Here is a 21,733-nt window from a genome sequence, read left to right as displayed (position 1 = left end):
TCTCTGTTGTACAAATTATACATCCCCTTTATGCTTTAGGATAGTGTAGTGATGAGAATACCAAATTTTTTAATAACATAAAGAAAATCCTCCCCCAATTACATATTCCGGTACATATATTCTCTTTCTGTATAACATTTACATACATTTACCAACACACAATGTTGGGTGAAGTGTAATTTATTTGTTTTTTTGGGTTTTTTTTTTTTTTTCAGGACTGATGTTTTTATTGATACAAGTTTTGGAATTTTTATGGGTGGCAATTGGGGTATTTTCACTTTTATGTGATGCAGAGCATGGTTTTTGATTTTATTTAGATATGCATTCTAGGAAATAATGGAGAATGATTTGCATATCTAGTTTGTTTGTTTTTTTTTTAATTTATTCTTTTTTTTTTTTTTACACGATTTCAGACACCCAAACTGTAATAGAAATTTGGTCAGTGACCAAGCCTGGAAACCTCAGCGGCTCCCACTGACATGGGAAGCGCCCATGCCCTCCCATATCCCTGCTCAGGTTCAACCTTGGCACCTAGATAGTGAACTGCCAGGATTGGTCAGGGCAGTTAACAGGTGTCTGCTGTATGATACAGCAGACACCTACCCTATGTGCAGAGGGCTTAGCCCATGAGTAAGAAAACAAAATAACACAAATCAGGGAAAAGTGATCTACTCCCCACACGTGGTGCTTGGATCCGTAAGGTTTCCTGCCCCATAGGCTCGGAAAGCAGTAATCCCATAGAACGGTAGAATCCAACACATTTAAAAATTAGATGATCTTAAAACTTCATTCATTATGTGTAATATTGAAAAAATGCACATGGCAGTGCTTCTTTTGAGAGTCGACCTACAAGTTTTGAACTTTTTCTGTTCATGTTCTTCCACATGGTCTTTTGGCACAACAAAATGCAAAGCATATAGGCGTTACAAAACTATAAACCAATCAATTGTCATCAGGTGCACTTGTTAGCCCCTCCCCGCACAAGAAATAATAGTACAGCTCTTGGGTGGGGGAGGGACGTGCAGGGTATCAGCTGTATGTTACAGCGGACACCCTCCTGTAACACCAACTTTCGGAGATATCTCTAGTCGTGTGTGTAAACACCTTACATGCCACAGTCATGCATGACCACGGCATGTAAAGAGAATGTTCTTCCTCCCCGTCCTTGATCCGAGCCTCGCCGATTACCAGACTGGTCCGATCCTTCTCTTTCAGCCCCAGGGACTGATGAGTGTCCCAGGACTGCCCTTCAGGTCCTGCTACTGGGCAGGACCTGACTGTTAAGTGTCCAAGTATGTGTCTGCATTCTCAGTCAGTTACGCTACACTGAAATACATTACTATTGTAGTGCAGGGACTTTAACAATCAGATGATGTTGAAATCCAACTGAGGAAACAAGTAAAGAAAGAAGAAAAAAATTGTAAAAAAACAAAAATTAAACCCCCACACACAAATGCATCCGTAACAACCTGTATAATAAATCTGAAGCATTATTGGACCGGCAGGTTAAGCGGCTTCAAGAAAAGGATGCAAAACTAGTTTTTTTTTTTTTCTTTTGAGTCTCTCTTTACAAAAAAATGTGATAAAAAATGTTTCCTGCCCCAAATTGATACCACTGAAAAAAAAAATCAAGCAAAAAATAACACCCCTCAACCATCCATAGTCGTAGTGACCCATAAAATACACTAAATAGTCAAAAATGCTAAAAGTCTAAAACAATTTTTTTTCCCCTAAAAAATTTATAAAATCTCATTAATTAACTCATTAATCATGACATAAAAGAGGCCCCCATATGTCCCCATTGAGGCACTCTGGCTTACGGCATCTGAACGCCTCTGAGCTCTTACCATTTACTCACTTGTCCAGTCTTTCCTGGTTACTGCAATGTCAATGGGAAGGACTGGACGAGTGAGGGGGAGTTAATAAATTCTAAGACGAGGTTCTCGGAGGTGCGCCAGAAGAAGTTCAAAGAAATGTGTGCGTAGGATTAGTTTTCCATCAGTCAATCCAATGGTCTGATTTATTTTATTTTTTTTCGTTCTAGGAAAAAAAATTTCAGAAGAAACCTCTAATACAATCAGCCTAATAATATTACTACATTTTCATAGTATAATAGTTTATAAGGCTGGAAAAAAACACAAGTCTAGTCCTCCCATTCTAATAATCTTGGTTGCTCTCCTTTTTGTACACTGGTGCCCAAAACTGTACACAATATTCCATGTGTGGCCTGACCAGTGACTTGTAGAAGGGCGAAACTATGTCTTTATCACAATCTATTGCTCTCTTACATCCCATAATTTTATTTGCTTTAGCAGCAGCCGACCTGGAAGTTTACCATCCACCAATACCCCCAAGTCCTTTTCTAGCTCCAGTTTTACCAAGTAATTGACTGTTTAGAACATAATTATACTTTTTTGCTTCCATGGGCCAAGTGCACAACTTTACATTTATCTACATTAAACCTCATCAACCATTTCTCTGCCCACTCCTCAAGCTTTCACAAATCCCTCTGTAATGCTAAACTATTGACCTCAGTATTTATTACTTTACACAGCTTAGTATCATCTGCAAATATTGAAATTTGGCTCTGTAAACCCACTACAAGGTCATTAATAAAAATATTACAAAGAGGTGGCCCCAATACTGACCCCTGTGGCCTCCACTAGTAACGTCAACCCAAATTGAGAATGTGCCATTAATGACGACCCTTTGTTTTCTATCACTAAGCCAATTACCTAAATACACAGCTTTTCCCCTATTCCCAGCAGTCTCATTTTATTTACCAACCTTTTATGTGGCACGGTGTCAAATGCCTTTGAAAAGTCCAGATATGCAACATCCATTTTGCCGGAGTCTCTGATCTTTAGTGAACCCCCTCCAATTTCGGCTCTTTGCTTTATACACCGATTCTGCAGCCCCCCACCCTACGTTTTTATTTTCTTATTTCAGTCAATGCCGTTCATTTTGCCACCCAATAAGTATAATAGGCCCTTTTCTCTAAGGTCAGACCATCTGCCCTAGCACAGGACCACCCACCTGACACCTGGGGGGGGAGGGGTTGGGACCTAGATCAGCGTTTCTTATGATGAGCTGGTGATGTGTTTCAATAGCTTCTGTTTTGCCGTTTTTGATTTTATAAATACCTTTGCATTCTGAATGATTTTAGTACATTATAAAAATTTTGTACACATTACCTGGGGAGGCCACTGCAGCCTGTGTGTGCCTCAGTCTCGGTCTCCCCTCCCCCACTAGCGATGGAAAGACCAGATCTTTATAATGAGCTCATTCATTTAAGTCTGCTCACTATAAAGATCCATCTCTTCTGGCTCCCAAAGAGCCCCCTATGTAATTTCATAGAGAATAGTTTTTAGGCAGCCAGCCACCCATCCCCACCCAAAATTTCATGTTAAAAGGACGGTGAGATCCATAATAAGAGGCAGGGCTTCTCGATTCGGGGCTAAGTGAACCGAGAGCCGGGCACTGACATTCATCGTAAACCGCCAGCTTGTTTGTGAACTACCCATCTCTACACACACACACACACACACACACACATACATACATACACACACACATACACACACCCTGTCGGGCATTGAGCAGGCAGTGGAGGGAGGGGGAATGCATGAGGAGACTGAGACACAGGCACACTCAGGCGGCTACACACACATGCTCCTAAGGGTTTCCAGGTATCAGGGCAGGGGTAGCTACAGAACTTCCCTTAATTCTATATTATCCTCTTGCACTTAGAAGTAACAAAAATGTAAAGAAATCTCTGTTTCCCAGAAGCTCTTGGAGGTCCTTGGAAGACAATCCCCCATTATTATCCCCCATTTGTTGTCACCAACCAGCCAAAAATATAACCAATAGTTTTTAATAGCAGTCTCACTGCTGTCGAATCGCGTGGAGGGCACTATATAAGCTTACCAAACATACCCTAAGGCTGCGTTCATACAGTGCGCCACATTTATTATACAGTCTACGCCACAATACATCATGTGCACAGAAAGGGGCTTGTATGTATCGGCAAGTCTGACAGAAATGTGGTGCACGTCCTCTTCAAGTGCAACTGCGATTCGGTCTTCATGAATATGTCTCCTTACTATTAGTGTGGCATAATTTGTTTTGATAGCATTTTGAGACACAATTCAAAGGCTCCAATCGTGATCACATGCTGAGGTTACGTCACATTTCCATGTTCACGTTTGTTGTACCTCAACCATTGGATTGTGTCTCAAACTGCACCATGTGAATGTGTCCTTACTGTTTCCTAGGGATGTGTCATTGTAGGGATTTTTTTTTTTTTTCAATAAAATGGGTTTGTCCATGTAAGAAAGTTCTCAAGTTTTAATCCCCAGTGATGTTTACACAATAAAGATCATCTTAACCCCTTTACTTTACAATTTTACTCAGTTTTCTTGCTGTTTTAGCTCCTATCACTCAGTGATGGTCAGTGTAAAATTCCAGGGTGTGAGTGAGGCCTCTCTAAGCAGACACTTCATAATCCCTCTTGTGCTATGAGATGCTGTGTGCTGACAATGTGCTTGGATTATCAGGGTGCAGGTTTATATACACTTTTATTTAGCTTCTGAACATTGTACTAGCATTAGTCTGACGCATAGAAACAGAGATGAGATATTATTATTATTATTCTAAGACACAATGACACCCTCAGCTTTACTACGTCACCTAGACCATAAAAAATACAGTCAACACTGCTATATCTTGGCTGTAGCTTGTAGAGTAAGTCTCTGCACATTGCTGCTTGCTGGCAGGAAGTGCCTGTGTCTGAGCTGGTCTTGTAATGCAGGGGGGAGGGGTAGAGAGCACTGCAGTGTGCAGTTAAGAGAAGCTATTCACCACTGAATTAGAAAATGTGTTATAGTGGTATCCTGAGCGTATTTAAGAATCTTGTCTTTGTGGGTATACCCCTTTTTAAGCTACTTGGGGCTTCATGGGTGGGGCTTTGTAAGATGCTGTGTTTTTGTTTTTTAATACTAGATTTTTAATCACGATGTAAGGTGTGTTGATACGTGGCCACAGCCATGGAACAGCAAGAAGCTCAATTACAGAAATATTTAATATACAGACAAAGAAAATACTTACATATACACCTCACTCCTCAGGCCACCTGCAGTATGTACAAACAAGGGCTTGCTTTTATTCTTTGCCTTTTTTTAGGAGCGGTCACTTATCTGCCACTAAGCCTACGGTTGTAGGAGGCAATAAATTGTCAATACTTTATTTCAATATCTGGTAATTTTTTTCCATTGTTAACACTAAGCAAGTCTTAGTTACTTATCCAATAAGGACACTAGAACTTTTAGTTGAATACAAATTTAGCCAATTTGCCGATTTTGGTAGGTTCAGTTGAGTAACTATGGGGCCACCCGATTCTCTTCTGATGGCCAGTGTCAGGGATGTCCTGGATCGGGAATGTTGGAATTCATCTTTACAGAGGGCGAGGCTGCATTCACACGTTCCATCGAGATTTAATTTAACAGTACTATCCAGACGGCATGATGGTTTGCCCCATCAATTATGCATTTCAATGCCCACTTACATTTGCATTGCTTTTCTAAACGGAACGTGTAAATGCAGTCTTAAAGAGGGTATCTCAATTCATAACATCCGTGATTTCGGCCAGGAGATCGTTTGTATATATGAAGGGTTAAGAGAGGCAGTGACTACTATCTTTTGCTTTTGGGCAACTATTATTGTCTGTTTTGATATCCACCACTTGCCCTTTCCTTTTATTTAGTGGATTGATTCTTCAATTTACAATTTTGCCGAGCCCAGCTGTAAGGTTTCACAAATTTACCTCTCCCTCTTCATACATGGTTTCCTCTGGTTTCCTCCCACACTCCAAAACATACTACCGGTAGTAGGTGATTAGATTGTGAGTCCCATTGGGGACAGGGACTGATTTGGCAAGCTCTGCAGCGCTGCGTAATCTGTGTGCGCTATATAAATAATTATTATTATATATATATATATAAAATAATATATTTCCGACCACCTTGTCTGAAAGTGTGGATGTTATGAATGGAGAAGAGTCTCTGCTGTAGTTGGGTTCCAGCTTCCCTGATCCTGAACACCCCTGTCACCTGCCATCTCTGGTATTATCCACCCCTGTGACCCAAGATGCCACATAGTATCAGCGTGTTTTACTCATCCCAATTTTACATGGGTGCCCCCTGCAGCAGAAACCGAGTAAACGATAATACTGCCGCCACATCGGGTTATTACTTGGGGATCACATACAGTAACAAATTGGAAGTAGACGCGCTCATCTTGTGTCTCGTCGTCTTGACCTTTGTGAAATGTCAACCTATGAGGGAATTGTTGTGGAAGCCATAGGTACAGATGATACAACGTCTGACCTACCGGGAGTAGTAGGTACAAGGCCTTGCACCGAGGCAGCGCCTGATTAACATTGCACATATCTACAAAGCTATTTACCCCTAATAGCATCTCCATCGCTACAGTATCCAGTACAGCAGGGGGCAATATAGTTTTTGTATTGGACTCATCCAGGAATCGTAAAGCGTTGCGGAATTTGATGGCGTCATATAAATATTATTTCAACAAGTAATTGATATTGTTTGGATAATTAAAAGTTATACAAATTTCCAATACACTTTCTGCATCATTTCCTCGCTCTTTTCTAGATCTCTGCTTGCTGTCGTTCTATAGGAAATCTGACCATGGTCACACAGCTCTGATTACTCTCTCTGATACTAAAGAGCCGCACACCCGTGTGACCATGGTCAGATTTCTGTCCACTTGAAACAATAGCAGGACAGCAAGCAGAGATCTAGAAAACCGCAAGGAATTCATACACAAAGTATATTGGAACATTTTATTATTTTTCATCATACAAACAATAACAGTAATTTGCCGCAGTGGGAATACCCCTTTAAATTTGGAGGAATAGGGTCCATTATTACTGCGCTTGATACCCCAAGGCAATAGTACACCGACAACTATTAAAGGTCTCGGCACTCCATGTTTTATTTATGATAACCAAAAAGTATCGCTTTAATGCAACCCGGATCGGAACCCTAGACTATGGATAGTATAGACCGTAGATATCAGATCAATGCAGGTCCACATGTTTACTACCTACACAGCTGATCTAGGTAACTGCAGTACCCAGAATAGCCACAGCTCCTTGTACAGCGTCCTATTGAGGAGGACCCCTGTTGATCTGATATGGATCGTTTATCCAAAACATAGTCCATCAAAGAGCAGCATCAGTAGTAACAGTGCAGTAACATCGGTCAGGATACAAAACACCTATGATTGGCGGGGGGGGGGGGGCAGTCTCCAAAAGTGACAATTGTAGGGATAGTCCATGAAGTTTGGGTCATCAATGATTGAGGGTCACTTTAGTAACACATTAGGTGATTCTAGTTAGTGCCTCATCAGGAGGAGGGTATAAAACTTTTTTTATTTTTCCCCGTTTTAACTTTTTTTCTTTTCTTTCATGTGCCTGCAGGTTAAAGCTAAAAATTACGACAAAGTAGAGAAGGTGAGTTTGGTAAATTTGTCCTACAATCATGAGAAAATATACATTACATGCTCTGAATTCTATATGCTTTTATATATCGGGACATTGTTTTAAAAAAGTAAAAAAAAATATGCATATGACAAATGACATCATGTCATGATTTAAAAGGAACCTCTCACCAGATTTTACCCTCTTAAACTAGCAGCCCCCTCTGGTAGGGTATGAAATGTCCTTTCTGTAGTTTCCTCTTTTATCTGAACTCTCATCCATTTACCTTTTAAAAATAAGTCATATTTTGTCTGAGATGAGTCAAGTTTAGAGGCTGCAGGGGGAGTATCACTTCAGATCCCCCCCTATCTTCAGTTCTGTAGCATCTAAAAATCTGATTCTGGTGTTATATTAAAGATAAGAATTTTTATCTTTCAGATTGCGGCAGTATTGTGATTCTATATAATACAGAACCGGAGATGCATGCAGTTAAAATAAAAAGGCAGGGATTAGATTTCGGTCCGCATCGGGCATTTTTAACTGCTTGTATCTCCAGTTTTGTACCTCAAAGAGTGACGTTTCTGATGTGATCTGAAAGATGAGATTCCAGTCATTAATAAGACACCAAAATCATGTTTCTACATAATTTAGAATTAAAGTTCTGGGCGCCCTGCAGCCTCTAAATATGACTCTTCTCTGCTCGTTTTCACATGACTTTGTGGAAAAAAATTTTAATAGGTAAACTGGTGATATTTCACATAAAAGAGGGAATTCTAGGAAGGACATTTCATTCTCTACCTGAGGGGCATGGTTGGTTGTTAAGAGAAAAATCTGTTGATGGGTTCCCTTTAACAAATCTAGGAAAAAATGCAGGGGCAGGGGGAATACTGCACCCTTTCTGCTACCATAGGAATTAACAGCCACGTGATACTAATTAAATGCACTTGATTCATTGATCATTAGCAAGTGTGACTCCCTATAAAAGCAGAAGTTTGGCAGTTTGCTTATGAAGAATATTCAGGCACTGTAGTAACACAATACCTTGGAGGAATGACATGAGTAATGATCTAAGAGAAGCCATTTCCGTTGTCCATCAATATGGAGAGGGTTATATGGATATATTCAAACAATCAGGTGTAAAATTACACATATACCACCCAAATAATCATTGTACAGAACGATTAACTACTTCATAGTAGAGGCTTATTAAAGGAAATCTAACATGAAATCCATCATGATAACCCAGGGACACTTACTCCATGGATCCAGGACACTTACTCCATAGATCCAGGACACTTACTCCATGGATCCAGGACACTTACTCCATAGATCCAGGACACTTACTCCATGGATCCAGGACACTTACTCCATAGATCCAGGACACTTACTCCATGGATCCAGGACACTTACTCTATAGATCCAGGACACTTACTCTATAGATCCAGGACACTTACTCTATAGATCCAGGACACTTACTCCATGGATCCAGGACACTTACTCTATAGATCCAGGACACTTACTCCATGGATCCAGGACACTTACTCCATAGATCCAGGACACTTACTCCATAGATCCAGGACACTTACTCCATAGATCCAGGACACTTACTCCATAGATCCAGGACACTTACTCCATAGATCCAGGACACTTACTCTATAGATCCAGGACACTTACTCCATAGATCCAGGACACTTACTCTATAGATCCAGGACACTTACTCTATAGATCCAGGACACTTACTCTATAGATCCAGGACACTTACTCCATGGATCCAGGACACTTACTCCATGGATCCAGGACACTTACTCTATAGATCCAGGACACTTACTCCATAGATCCAGGACACTTACTCTATAGATCCAGGACACTTACTCTATGGATCCAGGACACTTACTCTATGGATCCAGGACACTTACTCCATGGATCCAGGACACTTACTCCATGGATCCAGGACACTTACTCCATGGATCCAGGACACTTACTCCATGGATCCAGGACACTTACTCCATGGATCCAGGACACTTACTCCATGGATCCAGGACACTTACTCCATGGATCCAGGACACTTACTCCATGGATCCAGGACACTTACTCCATGGATCCAGGACACTTACTCCATGGATCCAGGACACTTACTCCATGGATCTTAAACCTAGAGGAACCAACTGTACTATAATATGTCCTCTAGTCATTACCAATCCCCGACATTTTGCTAGTTTTCTGTAAATGTTAGGGTTTTTGTCGCTTACATTGGAAGACTTTGTGGTCTTAATGAAGTGGGAACAGATAACTATTGTTTCACCAAGCTTTCTTATATCCACAGTTATTTCAGAGATGTCTGATGAAGGTCCTGCACATAGATCTATGGAAATGTTACGTGTCTTACGTGCGGGAGACAAAAGGGAAACTTCCAAGTTACAAGTAGGTGTCCAAAGATTCATCACCTAGTTTGTTGGTATTTAAAGGTGTTGTCTGTCTGCAGGGTCACTATTTACAATCCACTCCTCCTGCTTTATAACATGCTACAAGCAGGTAGGACACTATGTCAAATATGATAATCTCCTCTTGCTCTATAATATGCTGCCTGCAGATGGGACACTTTGTGCAATCTGCTCAGCTCCTCCTGCTCTATAACATGCTGCCTGCAGATGGGACACTATGTACAATCTGCTCAGCTCATCCTGCTCTATAACATGCTGCCTGCAAATAGGACACTATATACAATCTGCTCAGCTCATCCTGCTGCTCTATAACATGCTGCCTGCAAATAGGACACTATGTAGAATCTGCTCAGCTCCTCCTGCTCTATAACATGCTGCCTGCAGAAAGGACACCATGTAGAATCTGCTCAGCTCCTCCTGCTCTATAACATTAGGCTGGTAGATTAGAATACACTTTCCTGGTGACTGGTCGCTATTAAAGCAAACCTACTCTAAGGACCTGAGGACTTTTTTTTTATACTTAAAACGTGTTAAAAATTAATCATTTTGGCTTATTTTTTAAAATTCTTTTTCAGGGAAAAAATGGCCCAGGCTTACGACTTTGCTCTGGATAAAATTGGCATGGAAATCATGTCCTACCAGGTAAGTGCTCTTCACAATCCACAGACATGAATGGTGCTCGGCCTCATACAGTCGCAGTAACTGAGTGCTTCTTCCTTTGCAGATCTGGGTGGATTACATCAACTTTCTCAAAGGAGTGTAAGTCAATATCTGTGTCATTTCTAAGACTGTAACCTCTGAGACTCCCGATATCTTCGCAGCAGTGATCACAAAGTAGATTTTACACTCTGCTCGTGGCACCTGATACGTGGACCACGCGTGGATTATGCAGCTCTCAGCGCCTGTGCATGCTAGAAGTTATAAGATTCTCATCTCTTTGTGCTAAATAATATGTGCTATGTATAGGATAGGGGATAACCATGTGATCACTGCTTGTCTGGTCCCGACTGTGAAGGTTTATGAGCAATCCTCCAAAAATATTCTGTTACTTCCTGAAACCTAGAGTGGAGGTGGGTGGGATGGTTAGGACCCCATACTCATTAGAACAGTTGGCAATAACAGAAATGTAAAGGGAACAGATTTTACCCCGCAGGTAAGAGATGAAATGTTCTTTCTAGAATTCTCTCTTTTAAGTGAAATCTCACCCGTTTATCGGGTTTATGTATAAAAAAAAAAAAAAAATCTCTTCCAAGGTAATGTAAAAATGAGCAGAGACTAGTCATATTTGCCTGAGATGAGTCAAGTTTAGAGGCTGCGGGGGAGTGTCACTTTAGAAAAACCTATCTTCGCTTCTGTAGACCTAGAAACATGCTGCTGGTGTGGTGTTAAAGAGAAGAATCTCATCTTCCACATCCCATCAGGCCCTGTGATCTACAGAACCAGAGCTACAAGGGAGTATATAAATATAGTTTTGAATGTGAGCTGGAGGTAAAGATCCAGTTCTCACCTTCTGATTTTGCAGAGCAGCATTGTGAAAGATGAGATTCTTATCTTTAAAATGACACCAGCACCATGATTCTAGGTGCTATAGAACTGAAGGGGCATCAGAAGTGACCCTCCTCCTGCAGCCTCTAAACGTGGCTCTTATTTGCATATGACTTTAGAGGAGTTTTTTTAATTAAAATTTTTTTTTAAACCAATCGCAAAACAGGAGTAAATCCCTGGAATTCAATTTTTTTTTTACTGTCGTGAGTGCTCCATTTCTTTTATCAGTCTGGATTTCCCACATGCAGACAGGGATTAGGATCCCCGTGGGTTCAGGTCACGCTGAATGATCCTCCAGACTACATTGTGATGTCTCTGATTTCTTGGCAATTAGGGAAGCGGTGGGATCCTACGCGGAAAATCAAAGAATCACCGCCGTCCGCAGGGTTTACCAGAGAGGTTGTGTCAATCCTATGATTAACATCGAGCAGCTGTGGAGGGATTACAACAAGTATGAAGAGGTAGAGGATACAGCGGGGATGAGGGATTATCACACCGGAGAGATTGTGGCTCCTTACAAGTGTAACCCACTGTCTTATCCACAGGGTATTAATGTTCACCTAGCCAAGAAGATGATAGAGGATCGGAGCAGAGATTACATGAACGCCAGGAGGGTCGCCAAGGTAAGAAATGCTTAAATTCACAGTAAATGGTTTTTACCCCAGAACAGCATTACTCTTACTTATCGACACTGCATTTCATAACCAGACATAACCCATGGACCAGGGAAGGATGGAGAATCTCTATAGCAGTGCCCCCACAGTAGTCACAGTGATGCTCCCATAGTAGTCAGTGGTGCCCCCACTAGCCAGTAGTCACAGTGATCCCCCAGTAGTCACATTTATGCTCCCAGTAGCCACAGTGATGCCACCATTCCCCAGTAGCCAGCAGTCACCCGGATGTCCCTTAGTAGCCAGCACGCATCGGGATGCCCCCCGGTCGCCGTCAGTCACAGAGGATACCCCCCGGTTGCCGTCAGTCACAGGGGATGCCCCCCTCCCCTGTTGCCATCAGTCACAGGGGATGCCCCCCGGTTGCCGTCAGTCACAGGGGATGCCCCCCAGTCGCCGTCAGTCACGGGATGCCCCCCGGTCGCCGTCAGTCACAGGGGATGCCCCCTGGTCGCCGGCAGTCACAGGGGTTGCCCCACGGTCGCCGTCAGTCACAGGGGATGCCCCCTGGTCGCCGGCAGTCACAGGGGTTGCCCCCCGGTCGCCGTCAGTCACAGGGGATGCCCCCCGGTCGCCGTCAGTCACAGGGGATGCCCCCCGGTCGCCGTCAGTCACAGGGGATGCCCCCCGGTCGCCGTCAGTCACAGGGGATGCCCCCCGGTCGCCGTCAGTCACAGGGGATGCCCCCCGGTCGCCGTCAGTCACAGGGGATGCCCCCCGGTCGCCGTCAGTCACAGGGGATGCCCCCCGGTCGCCGTCAGTCATAGGGGATGCCCCCCGGTCGCCGTCAGTCACAGGGGATGCCCCCCGGTCGCCGTCAGTCACAGGGGATGCCCCCCGGTCGCCGTCAGTCACAGGGGATGCCCGCCGGTCGCCGTCAGTCATAGGGGATGCCCCCCGGTCGCCGTCAGTCACAGGGGATGCCCCCCGGTCGCCGTCAGTCACAGGGGATGCCCGCCGGTCGCCGTCAGTCATAGGGGATGCCCCCCGGTCGCCGGCAGTCAAAGGGGATGCCCCGGTCGCCGTCAGTCATAGGGGATGCCCCCCGGTCGCCGTCAGTCACAGGGGATGCCCCCCGGTCGTCGTCAGTCACAGGGGATGCCCGCCGGCCATCAAAAGTACTTACCTGCCCACAATCCCATAGGCTCTCTGATCTTCTGTGTATGGATGCTGGTAGCGGCTGGTAGATGGCAATGACAAGTGACTATGCAGCGCTTTCCCAATCAAATGTCTTAAAGACGTGGATACATTACATTGTTTGATAACAGGGAGGAATAGTGAGGAAGCCGGCAGAGACTAATTGGTGAGTGATGTCCTTGGCCCTTAGACCATTGGAAAACGTATTTTCCGATGGTCTTAGGTGACGCCTGTAAAGCAGTCGTTTAACCCCAAAAGGGGTTACGACCCACAGGTTGAGAACCGCTGCTCTATAGTGTGCCAGTAATTTCAGTAAATTATATTATAAGAATCCTCACAGCTTACTTCTCCAAGGATCAAATGAGCAAAGTCGAGCACTTCCCATGTTTCTCGATGCTTTGCCCATTCACATCAGTCTCCGCAGTCTCCCCTTTCTAGGGAGAATCAAAACTTCTTCCATCTTTTTGAAGTTTTCTGACACTACAGGGACACATTATATTGTCTCTCCACCCACAAATCGCTTTGTCTAACCAGACGCTTTGACTCAAAGTGCAAAAGTTTACTTTAAAATTTAAACCTGTTTTTTCTTTCCCCCATCCTCAGGAGTATGAAACCGTAATGAAAGGACTGGATCGCAACGCTCCCTCCGTGCCCCCGCAGAACACCCCTCAGGAAGCTCAACAGGTGGAGATGTGGAAGAAGTATATTCAGTGGGAGAAGAGCAATCCGCTCCGTACTGAGGACCAGACCCTCATCACTAAAAGAGGTGCGGAGTTATGTCCTCTACAGTATCAGGGTGTATTATTATATTATTATAATCATCCTCTGTAGTTGGCACCATGTACACAATCCTATCTGATAGGATAGTAATCATCTAACAATCTGTGTATTCCCTTTCAGTCATGTTCGCTTATGAACAGTGTCTGCTGGTCCTGGGACATCACCCCGACATCTGGTACGAAGCTGGCCAGTACCTGGAGCAGTCCAGCAAGCTGCTTGCTGAGAAAGGGGTGAGTTTAGTAAAAGGGGTTTGCCCAAAAATGAAACAAAAAACAAACAAATTCAGAGCCCCCAGAGAGCTGGGTGCCTTTTCTGGAGGGCTTGAGTCGCCCTCATAGTCTGTCCACTACATTGTCCCAGGCTGGCGGTGGTTTTCTCTAGTCAGTTGATCTAATTTCGGAAAGGGTAGTCTAACATTTGTTGCCCCATAGACACATCAGGAAGCATGAGTTGTCTTTGTGTAGATTTACATGTTCCTTCTTGTCATTCTAGGATATGAATAATGCAAAACTCTTCAGTGACGAAGCCGCCAATATTTATGAACGTGCGATCAGTACTCTGCTGAAAAAGAATATGCTGCTGTATTTTGCCTATGCCGACTACGAAGAGGTGGGTGCCACCTCTTTTGACACCAATTAAAAATTCCCTTTTGGCTACATTATTACACTCACACCCAGCCCTGCTACATCCCTACACTCTCACCCAGTTGTACTACATCCATACACTCAGACCCAGGTCTACTACATCCTACAGCTCTGCTACATCCTTACGCTCACACCCAGCTCTGCTACATCCTTACGCTCACATACAGCTCTTCTACATCCCTACACTCACATACAGCTCTTCTACATCCCTACACTCACAACCAGCTCTGCTACATCCCTACACTCACAACCAGCTCTGCTACATCCCTACACTCACAACCAGCTCTGCTACATCCCTACACTCACACCCAGCTTTGCTACATCCCTACACTCACACCCAGCTCTGCTACATCCCTACACTGTAATACATGCTTACACTCACACCCAGCTTACACTCACACCCAGCTCTGCTACATCCCTACACTTACTCCCAGCTCTGCTACATCCCTACGCTCACATCCAGCTCCTCTACATCCCTACACTCACATCCAGCTCCTCTACATCCCTACACTCACATCCAGCTCTTCTACATCCCTACACTCACAACCAGCTCTGCTACATCCCTACACTCACAACCAGCTCTGCTACATCCCTACACTCACACCCAGCTCTGCTACATCCCTACACTGTAATACATGCTTACACTCACACCCAGGTCTGCTACATGCTTACACTCACACTCAGCTTACACTCACACCCAGCTCTGCTACATCCTTACACTCACACCCAGCTCTGCTAAATCCCTACACTCACATCCAGCTCTGCTACATCCCTACACTCACACCCAACTCTTCTACATCCCTAGATTCACACCCAGCTCTGCTACATCCCTACCCTCACACCCAGCTCTGCTACATCCCTACACTCACAACCAGCTCTGCTACATCCCTTTCAGGACCTTTCAGTGATACAGGAAGCATTTGATCAGTCACACGCTGGTGACATCACTCCAGGTGCTGTAGTATTTCTCATGTTGGAAGAGGAAGAGCAGTGCACAGGCTTTGCTCTCCAGAGATTGGGTGATGCTTTATTCTTTATCAGCACCTCACCCGATCCGCCTGACTTTTGGACTATAACTTTCAGACCACCCAGAAAATGTTCTATAGCGAGTGTTAAGTCAAAAGCAGGCACACATTTTAAGGTTTAATTTCAAAGGATACCAATGATTTCAGGACACATCATGTAACGCAGCAGAAATTTTGATTGGTCAGGGTGCAGTACCAATCCCTCACCGAATTACCCAGCCTGAACAAAAATTATAGATTTATTTAAATGATTTAAAATGGTTGGATAATCTAATCTATACGTGTGTTTTTTTTTATTATTGCAGAGTCGCATGAAGTATGAGAAGACGCACAGTATATATAATAGACTCCTTGCCATAGAAGATATCGACCCCACACTGGTTAGTCTCAACGTCTCATTCTGAATAATAAAAATATTTTATCCCTGTTAAAGGGTCGGACTTTGACTTTTAGGTTTGCTACTTTCCAATAGGTGATTTGTGGAAAGAGTCTGGACCAAAAGTGCAAGTAAACCCCACCCCCAATTATAATACATTCAATTTTATTGCAGATTTTGCTAAGGATTTTGCACATTTTGAAATCTGCAGATCTGGTCAAATATCTCATTGAGTTATTGGAACATGCAGCAGATTTTCCGCATGCAGTTCCGTACAGAAATTCTGCAATGTATCCATGTGCATTTACTCCATGACACCTTATCTGACAGGATGGTCAAAATAGAATTTTCTTTGCTAATTCTATTAATCCACAAACAGAGCAAAATTCATTATTCTGTTTTCCGGTTTAGACGACCCCATCCACATGTCCCCGAGTGCCTCCATCTAAAATGACATGAATGGGCAATTGATTACAAAGCACCTTATGTAATGTCTCAGTTGTTAGATTTACCTCCGTCAAGCCCTCATTTCGGAATGAAAATTAGCTGCGATTTGTTTCTAAGGGCACATACGTTTAGTCTGACCGTGTCCTGTCATTTTCTCCCAGGTTTACATCCAGTACATGAAATTTGCGAGAAGGGCGGAAGGGATCAAAGCAGGCAGAATGATCTTCAAAAAAGCCAGAGAAGACGTCCGGACGCGACACCATGTATACGTGACTGCGGCCTTAATGGAGTATTATTGTAGTAAGGTGAGGATCATGTAGCTCTTATTTATGGATTCGGTGACTGCACTGAGGAAGGAGCGGCAAAGTTATGAAAATTAGATTTATATTCCAAGATTGTAGTTGGACTTGGTGCACTACAATGGTGCACTGCTGTGCTCTTTGATCTCTATATTTAAACTGCTGCAGAGGCCCTCTGCGCTGCCCAGAAGCTGTAGCAGTATTCAGAGTCATTCACAGTAGAGAGAAGGGACTGTTGAGTCTCTTCTTTCTCATCTTAGGGCACTGAACTAAAAGCAAAGCAGTGTGAGGGCACCAAGTCCAGCTACAGTCCTGGAATATAAATCCCTATTTCACAGTCCTGCTGCTACAAACAAGACACACATACGTATGCTTACACAGATCTCCAGGGCCAATACCTTCCATGGTCAAAACTACTAATAGATTCCCTTTAAGTTGGTGATCCAAAGGAGATATCCACCAGAATGCAGTATTTCTACATCCGGCTCAGTAACCCATTTACCATCTGGGAAAGGAGTGACAAAATTGTGTAACATAGATTTATATTCTAAGATTGTAGCTGGACTAGATGCACATGGGGAGGGGTTGTCCTCACACTGCTGTGGTCTTCCATCTCTGTGTTCAAACTGCTGCAGAGCCCTTCTGCTCCACGTAGGAGCTATAGAGGTCATTTGAGTAATGCGGAGTAGAGGGAAGGGACTGTGGGGCATCTTGGTGCACAGAGCTAAGAGCACAGCAATCCCTATTTCACAGTCCTGCTGCTACTAACAACTCAGGCATAGTTATCCTTGCACAGCTCTAAATCTCTAGGGCCAATATCTTCTATAGTCAATATAACTAGTAAATTCCCATTAAGTTGTTGATGCAAACGAGAAATCCACTACGTTTTTTAAAAATAAAATGCAGTATTTTCACGTCATCGTATATTTTTTCTATGTTTTATTTGCCAGGACACCTCGGTAGCCTTCAAGATATTTGAGCTAGGTTTAAAGAAGTACGGAGACATTCCCGAATACGTTCTCGCTTATATCGATTATTTATCTCACCTCAATGGTAAGTTCTCTATACGATAAAACTTCAAAAACTTTATTTACAAAATCTCCCCTTAACAGTGACGATGGAAAATCACGGCAATGTGCTGTATGTACTTTATAGTGTCATTTTCATCTCTTTTTCTTTGCACCTACAGAGGACAACAACACTAGAGTATTATTTGAACGGGTCTTGACGTCGGGGAGTCTGCCCCCAGAGAAGTCGGGGTACGTATCCCCATTAATATGGACAGGTTACTGAATAGTTTTGATGCAATCATCAGATCGTGTATAAAACATGAAATATTTTTGTTCCTCAGTGAAATCTGGGCCCGGTTCCTGGCGTTTGAAAGTAACATTGGCGACTTGGCAAGTATTCTGAAGGTGGAGAAGCGAAGGTACACCGCCTTTAAGGAGGAGTATGAGGGGAAGGAGACGGCTCTGCTGGTGGACCGCTACAAGTTCATGGACCTCTACCCCTGCTCCTCTAGTGAACTCAAAGCCTTAGGATATAAAGTACGTACCGCAGGCTCCGTGTACTGTTACTATGTCAGTGCTTTGTTGTAATATTGATGATCTACCCATGGGATGGGTCATTGTCATTGTAATTTTGGGGGTCTGACACCCCTATTGATCAGCTGTGGAAGCGGAACTGTATAGTGTATGAATCCAAAATAAAACGTCTCCCTCCACTGTGTAGTGGCCATGCCGGGGTACTGCAGTTTTAATTCAGGCGTGCATGTGTATACTGGAGTAGCCTGGACATTTAATGCCACATTTATTCTTAAAAGGAGGTTGAAAAACATGGCTGCTTTCTTCTAAAAACAGAGCCACACCTGACCAAGGCTTGTGCCAGCATTGCTACTCAGCTCCATTTATATACAGCTCACTTGCAGTACCTGCACCGACCACGGTCAGGTGTGGCGCTGTATTGAGAGGAAATGAGACATGTTTTATCAGTTTACGGACCACCCCTTTAAATATATCCTACTTTAAACCCTTTCAATGTAAATTTACCATATTTTTTTTTTTTTTTTGTTAATTTTAGGATGTTTCCCGAGCTAAATTAGCATCACTGATCCCAGACCCCATTGTAGCTCCTTCTATAGCTCCGTCTCTCAAGGATGAAATCGACAGAAAGCCGGAGTATCCCAAACCAGACACCAGCCAAATGATCCCATTCCAGCCCAGGCACCTTGCCCGTAAGTCATAGTTAATGTTCTCTTCTATACTGGGTAGAGAGACATTAGACTGGCGGCCATACTGGTTACACTGGGACTGGCGCAGTCACTGCATTGCCCCCATAGTCACTCATCACTTCTGTGTTTTTTGTAGCTCCTGGACTTCACCCAGTTCCCGGCGGGGTGTTCCCTGTGCCTCCCGCTGCCGTGCTATTAATGAAGCTGCTTCCCCCACCGTTGTGCTACCAGGTATGTGAGCCACACATTATAGCGGCGCCCTAATCCCGATTTTACACGAAGACAACATAGTCATAAGCGGAACCTTTAAAATTCATTCACCCGCTCCTGAATTGAGTTCAGCTGAACCTAAAATGTGAAAAACCTGTTTGAGCCCGGACCCCCAACCAGTAACACCCGTGATTGGTGCTAGCACTGGCCGCAGGTGTTAACTGCTTAAATGCCACTGGCAAATTTTGCTTTTACTAGGGGGTGGGCGGATCGGAGTGGGGATGGTTGAGCCCAACTGAGACCGCGTTCACACAATGCATTGTGTCAGGTTTTTTTTTTTTTTGCTGCGTTTGATGTATTCCAAAGGCTTTGAAATGTGATCACATTCTTGGGCTACAATCATGGAATATAAATCCATTTCACAGTCCTGCTGCTACTAACAACTCAGGCTTGAAGCCTTTGTAATGTGTCAAAATGTAACAAAAAACGCAACCCATCGCGTGACCGCGGCCTCAGGGTGTGTTCTCACCCACTGGCTTCTTCAAAAACTGCATCTGAAAAACTGAACGTGTGAACGCAACCTAAACACGGCAACTTTGTAACAAACCCGTACAACCCATACAGCCACAGTCATTATCTTCTAGAGACTCCCTTATGTGACCTCCTCTTACCACATGTTCTTCTCTACAGGGCCCCTTCGTACAGGTTGACGAACTTATGGAAATCTTCCGCCGCTGTAAGATCCCAGACAGTAAGTAAATTCCCCATTGTCCTTTATAGACAAGATGCCAACGCTTGTTCCACTTCTAAATCGCACAATTCACGTCTGAAGACGCACAAGCTGTACGCCAAAACGGTGTTAGCCATATTATTGGCTGCTTTGAAGCAGAAAACAGAGGAATCCCTATTCAGGGATTTAAAGGGGTTGTCTGATTAGGACAATAAAGAGACAAGACCTGGGCACCGTATTACAGCTCAGCCCCATGCACTTGTAACATGGACAGGCGCCACCTCAAAGAGCCAATCTGTGGGGGTGATGGAGCCCTTCCGATCCCAAATTGATCACCTACGCTAAGGATAGGAGATCCTGATTCTAGAATTACATGGATTATACAGAAGTTGATAATCATGGCTGCTCTCTGGCAAAGACAGCTCTGACCATTGGCAGCGCTTGACATTGCAACTAAGCTCCATTTATTCCAATCTGAGCTGCACAAACCTGGTTAACCCAGGACAACCCCTTTAAGCCTAATAAGAAGGGCACGGTTACTTAATTGCAGATCTCTTTTAACCTATGGACAACCTCTTTAAAGGGAACCTGTCATCAGCAGTTGGTCTAATAAACCACTACCAGCATATTGTCAGGCAGTGTTACACCTTCTAGTTTTTGTTTCTTTTATGGCCCGGTGTAGTGGCATCATCCACACTTTAAAGTGAGATATAAATTGGTTGTATTAAGTCAAGGGGGCGGAGAGTTTAACACTGAAGTCAAGGTGGGGGGCTCTGAACGCCTCCTCCTCTGTGATTGACATCATGCATTGGGCTTCAGGAGATCTGGTTAGCGGTGCAAGACCATCGATTACAGTCAGGGGGGTTTTCTGAGGAAGAGAGAGCTGGACTTCATTGATAAAATCTCCGCCTCCTTGACTTTATACAACCAGTTTACAACTCACTTCAATGTAGATTTTCTGGATGATGTCACCACACTGAGTCATGAAAGTAACATGATCCGGAAGGTGTTCAGCTGCTTCACCACATACTGGTAGTGGTTTATTAGGTCAGTTTCTGCTGACAGGTTCTCTTTAAGCCTTATAGGAATAGCATAGTTACTTAATTGCAGATTGCTTGTCCAGTACCAGCACTAACCCAGCTTTCCTCTCCCTCTGTAGCTGTGGAGGAGGCCGTGCGGGTGATAACCGGAGGCCAGGCCGAGCTCCTCATGGAAGGTAACGGGCCGGTAGAAGCAAGCACCCTTATAAACAAATCCGTTAAAAGACCCAACGAAGACTCCGACGACGACGAAGAAAAGGGCGCGGTGGTGCCCCCGGTACACGACATCTACAGAGCGCGGCAGCAGAAAAGGATCCGGTGAGGAATCGGTGTCAACCAATCAGAGACGGACTGATCTGATCGCAACCAACGTTGTTCCTCCTGCCTCAAACCTTCTGCTTTAAGGACGACTTATTTTGTTACCAGCATCCAAAAAAAAAAAAACTAAAACAAACAAAAACTAATAAAACTCGGGTGAGATCGAGACGTTCTTGTGGAAGGGCAAGAGTCCAAAAATGTACATAGTCCTCGGTTTTGCTCATCTGTGTTTTTACGTACAATGGACGACACTCTGGGGCCTCTATAGGTTTATTTTAAGGGCAAAAAAAAAAAAAGCTGGAAAGATAATTGTCCTTTTTTTTTTCTTAACATCCGGCG

At 43.8% G+C, this 21,733-nt stretch overlaps 1 protein-coding gene across 1 annotated transcript in view; it reads left to right on the top strand.

The window, feature by feature from the left end:
- CSTF3 (cleavage stimulation factor subunit 3) overlaps window positions 1–21,592 on the top strand; it is a 48,166-nt gene extending 26,574 nt beyond the window's left edge. The window contains exons 4-21 of the mRNA XM_072118622.1: window positions 7,502–7,534; window positions 9,825–9,922; window positions 10,518–10,584; window positions 10,667–10,701; window positions 11,822–11,948; window positions 12,033–12,110; window positions 13,899–14,061; window positions 14,196–14,305; window positions 14,568–14,684; window positions 16,050–16,124; window positions 16,729–16,872; window positions 17,817–17,919; window positions 18,056–18,125; window positions 18,218–18,413; window positions 18,946–19,099; window positions 19,233–19,327; window positions 19,997–20,057; window positions 21,196–21,592. Coding sequence (XP_071974723.1) covers window positions 7,502–7,534; window positions 9,825–9,922; window positions 10,518–10,584; window positions 10,667–10,701; window positions 11,822–11,948; window positions 12,033–12,110; window positions 13,899–14,061; window positions 14,196–14,305; window positions 14,568–14,684; window positions 16,050–16,124; window positions 16,729–16,872; window positions 17,817–17,919; window positions 18,056–18,125; window positions 18,218–18,413; window positions 18,946–19,099; window positions 19,233–19,327; window positions 19,997–20,057; window positions 21,196–21,398 — 1,929 coding nt within the window. The 3' untranslated portion in view covers window positions 21,399–21,592. The remainder of the gene's footprint in view (window positions 1–7,501; window positions 7,535–9,824; window positions 9,923–10,517; window positions 10,585–10,666; window positions 10,702–11,821; window positions 11,949–12,032; window positions 12,111–13,898; window positions 14,062–14,195; window positions 14,306–14,567; window positions 14,685–16,049; window positions 16,125–16,728; window positions 16,873–17,816; window positions 17,920–18,055; window positions 18,126–18,217; window positions 18,414–18,945; window positions 19,100–19,232; window positions 19,328–19,996; window positions 20,058–21,195) is intronic.
- Window positions 21,593–21,733: the final 141 nt, after the last annotated feature.

Source organism: Engystomops pustulosus, chromosome 7 (assembly GCF_040894005.1).
Source record: "Engystomops pustulosus chromosome 7, aEngPut4.maternal, whole genome shotgun sequence".
Taxonomy (NCBI): domain Eukaryota; kingdom Metazoa; phylum Chordata; class Amphibia; order Anura; family Leptodactylidae; genus Engystomops; species Engystomops pustulosus.
This window is presented reverse-complemented; position numbering and strand designations above follow the sequence as displayed.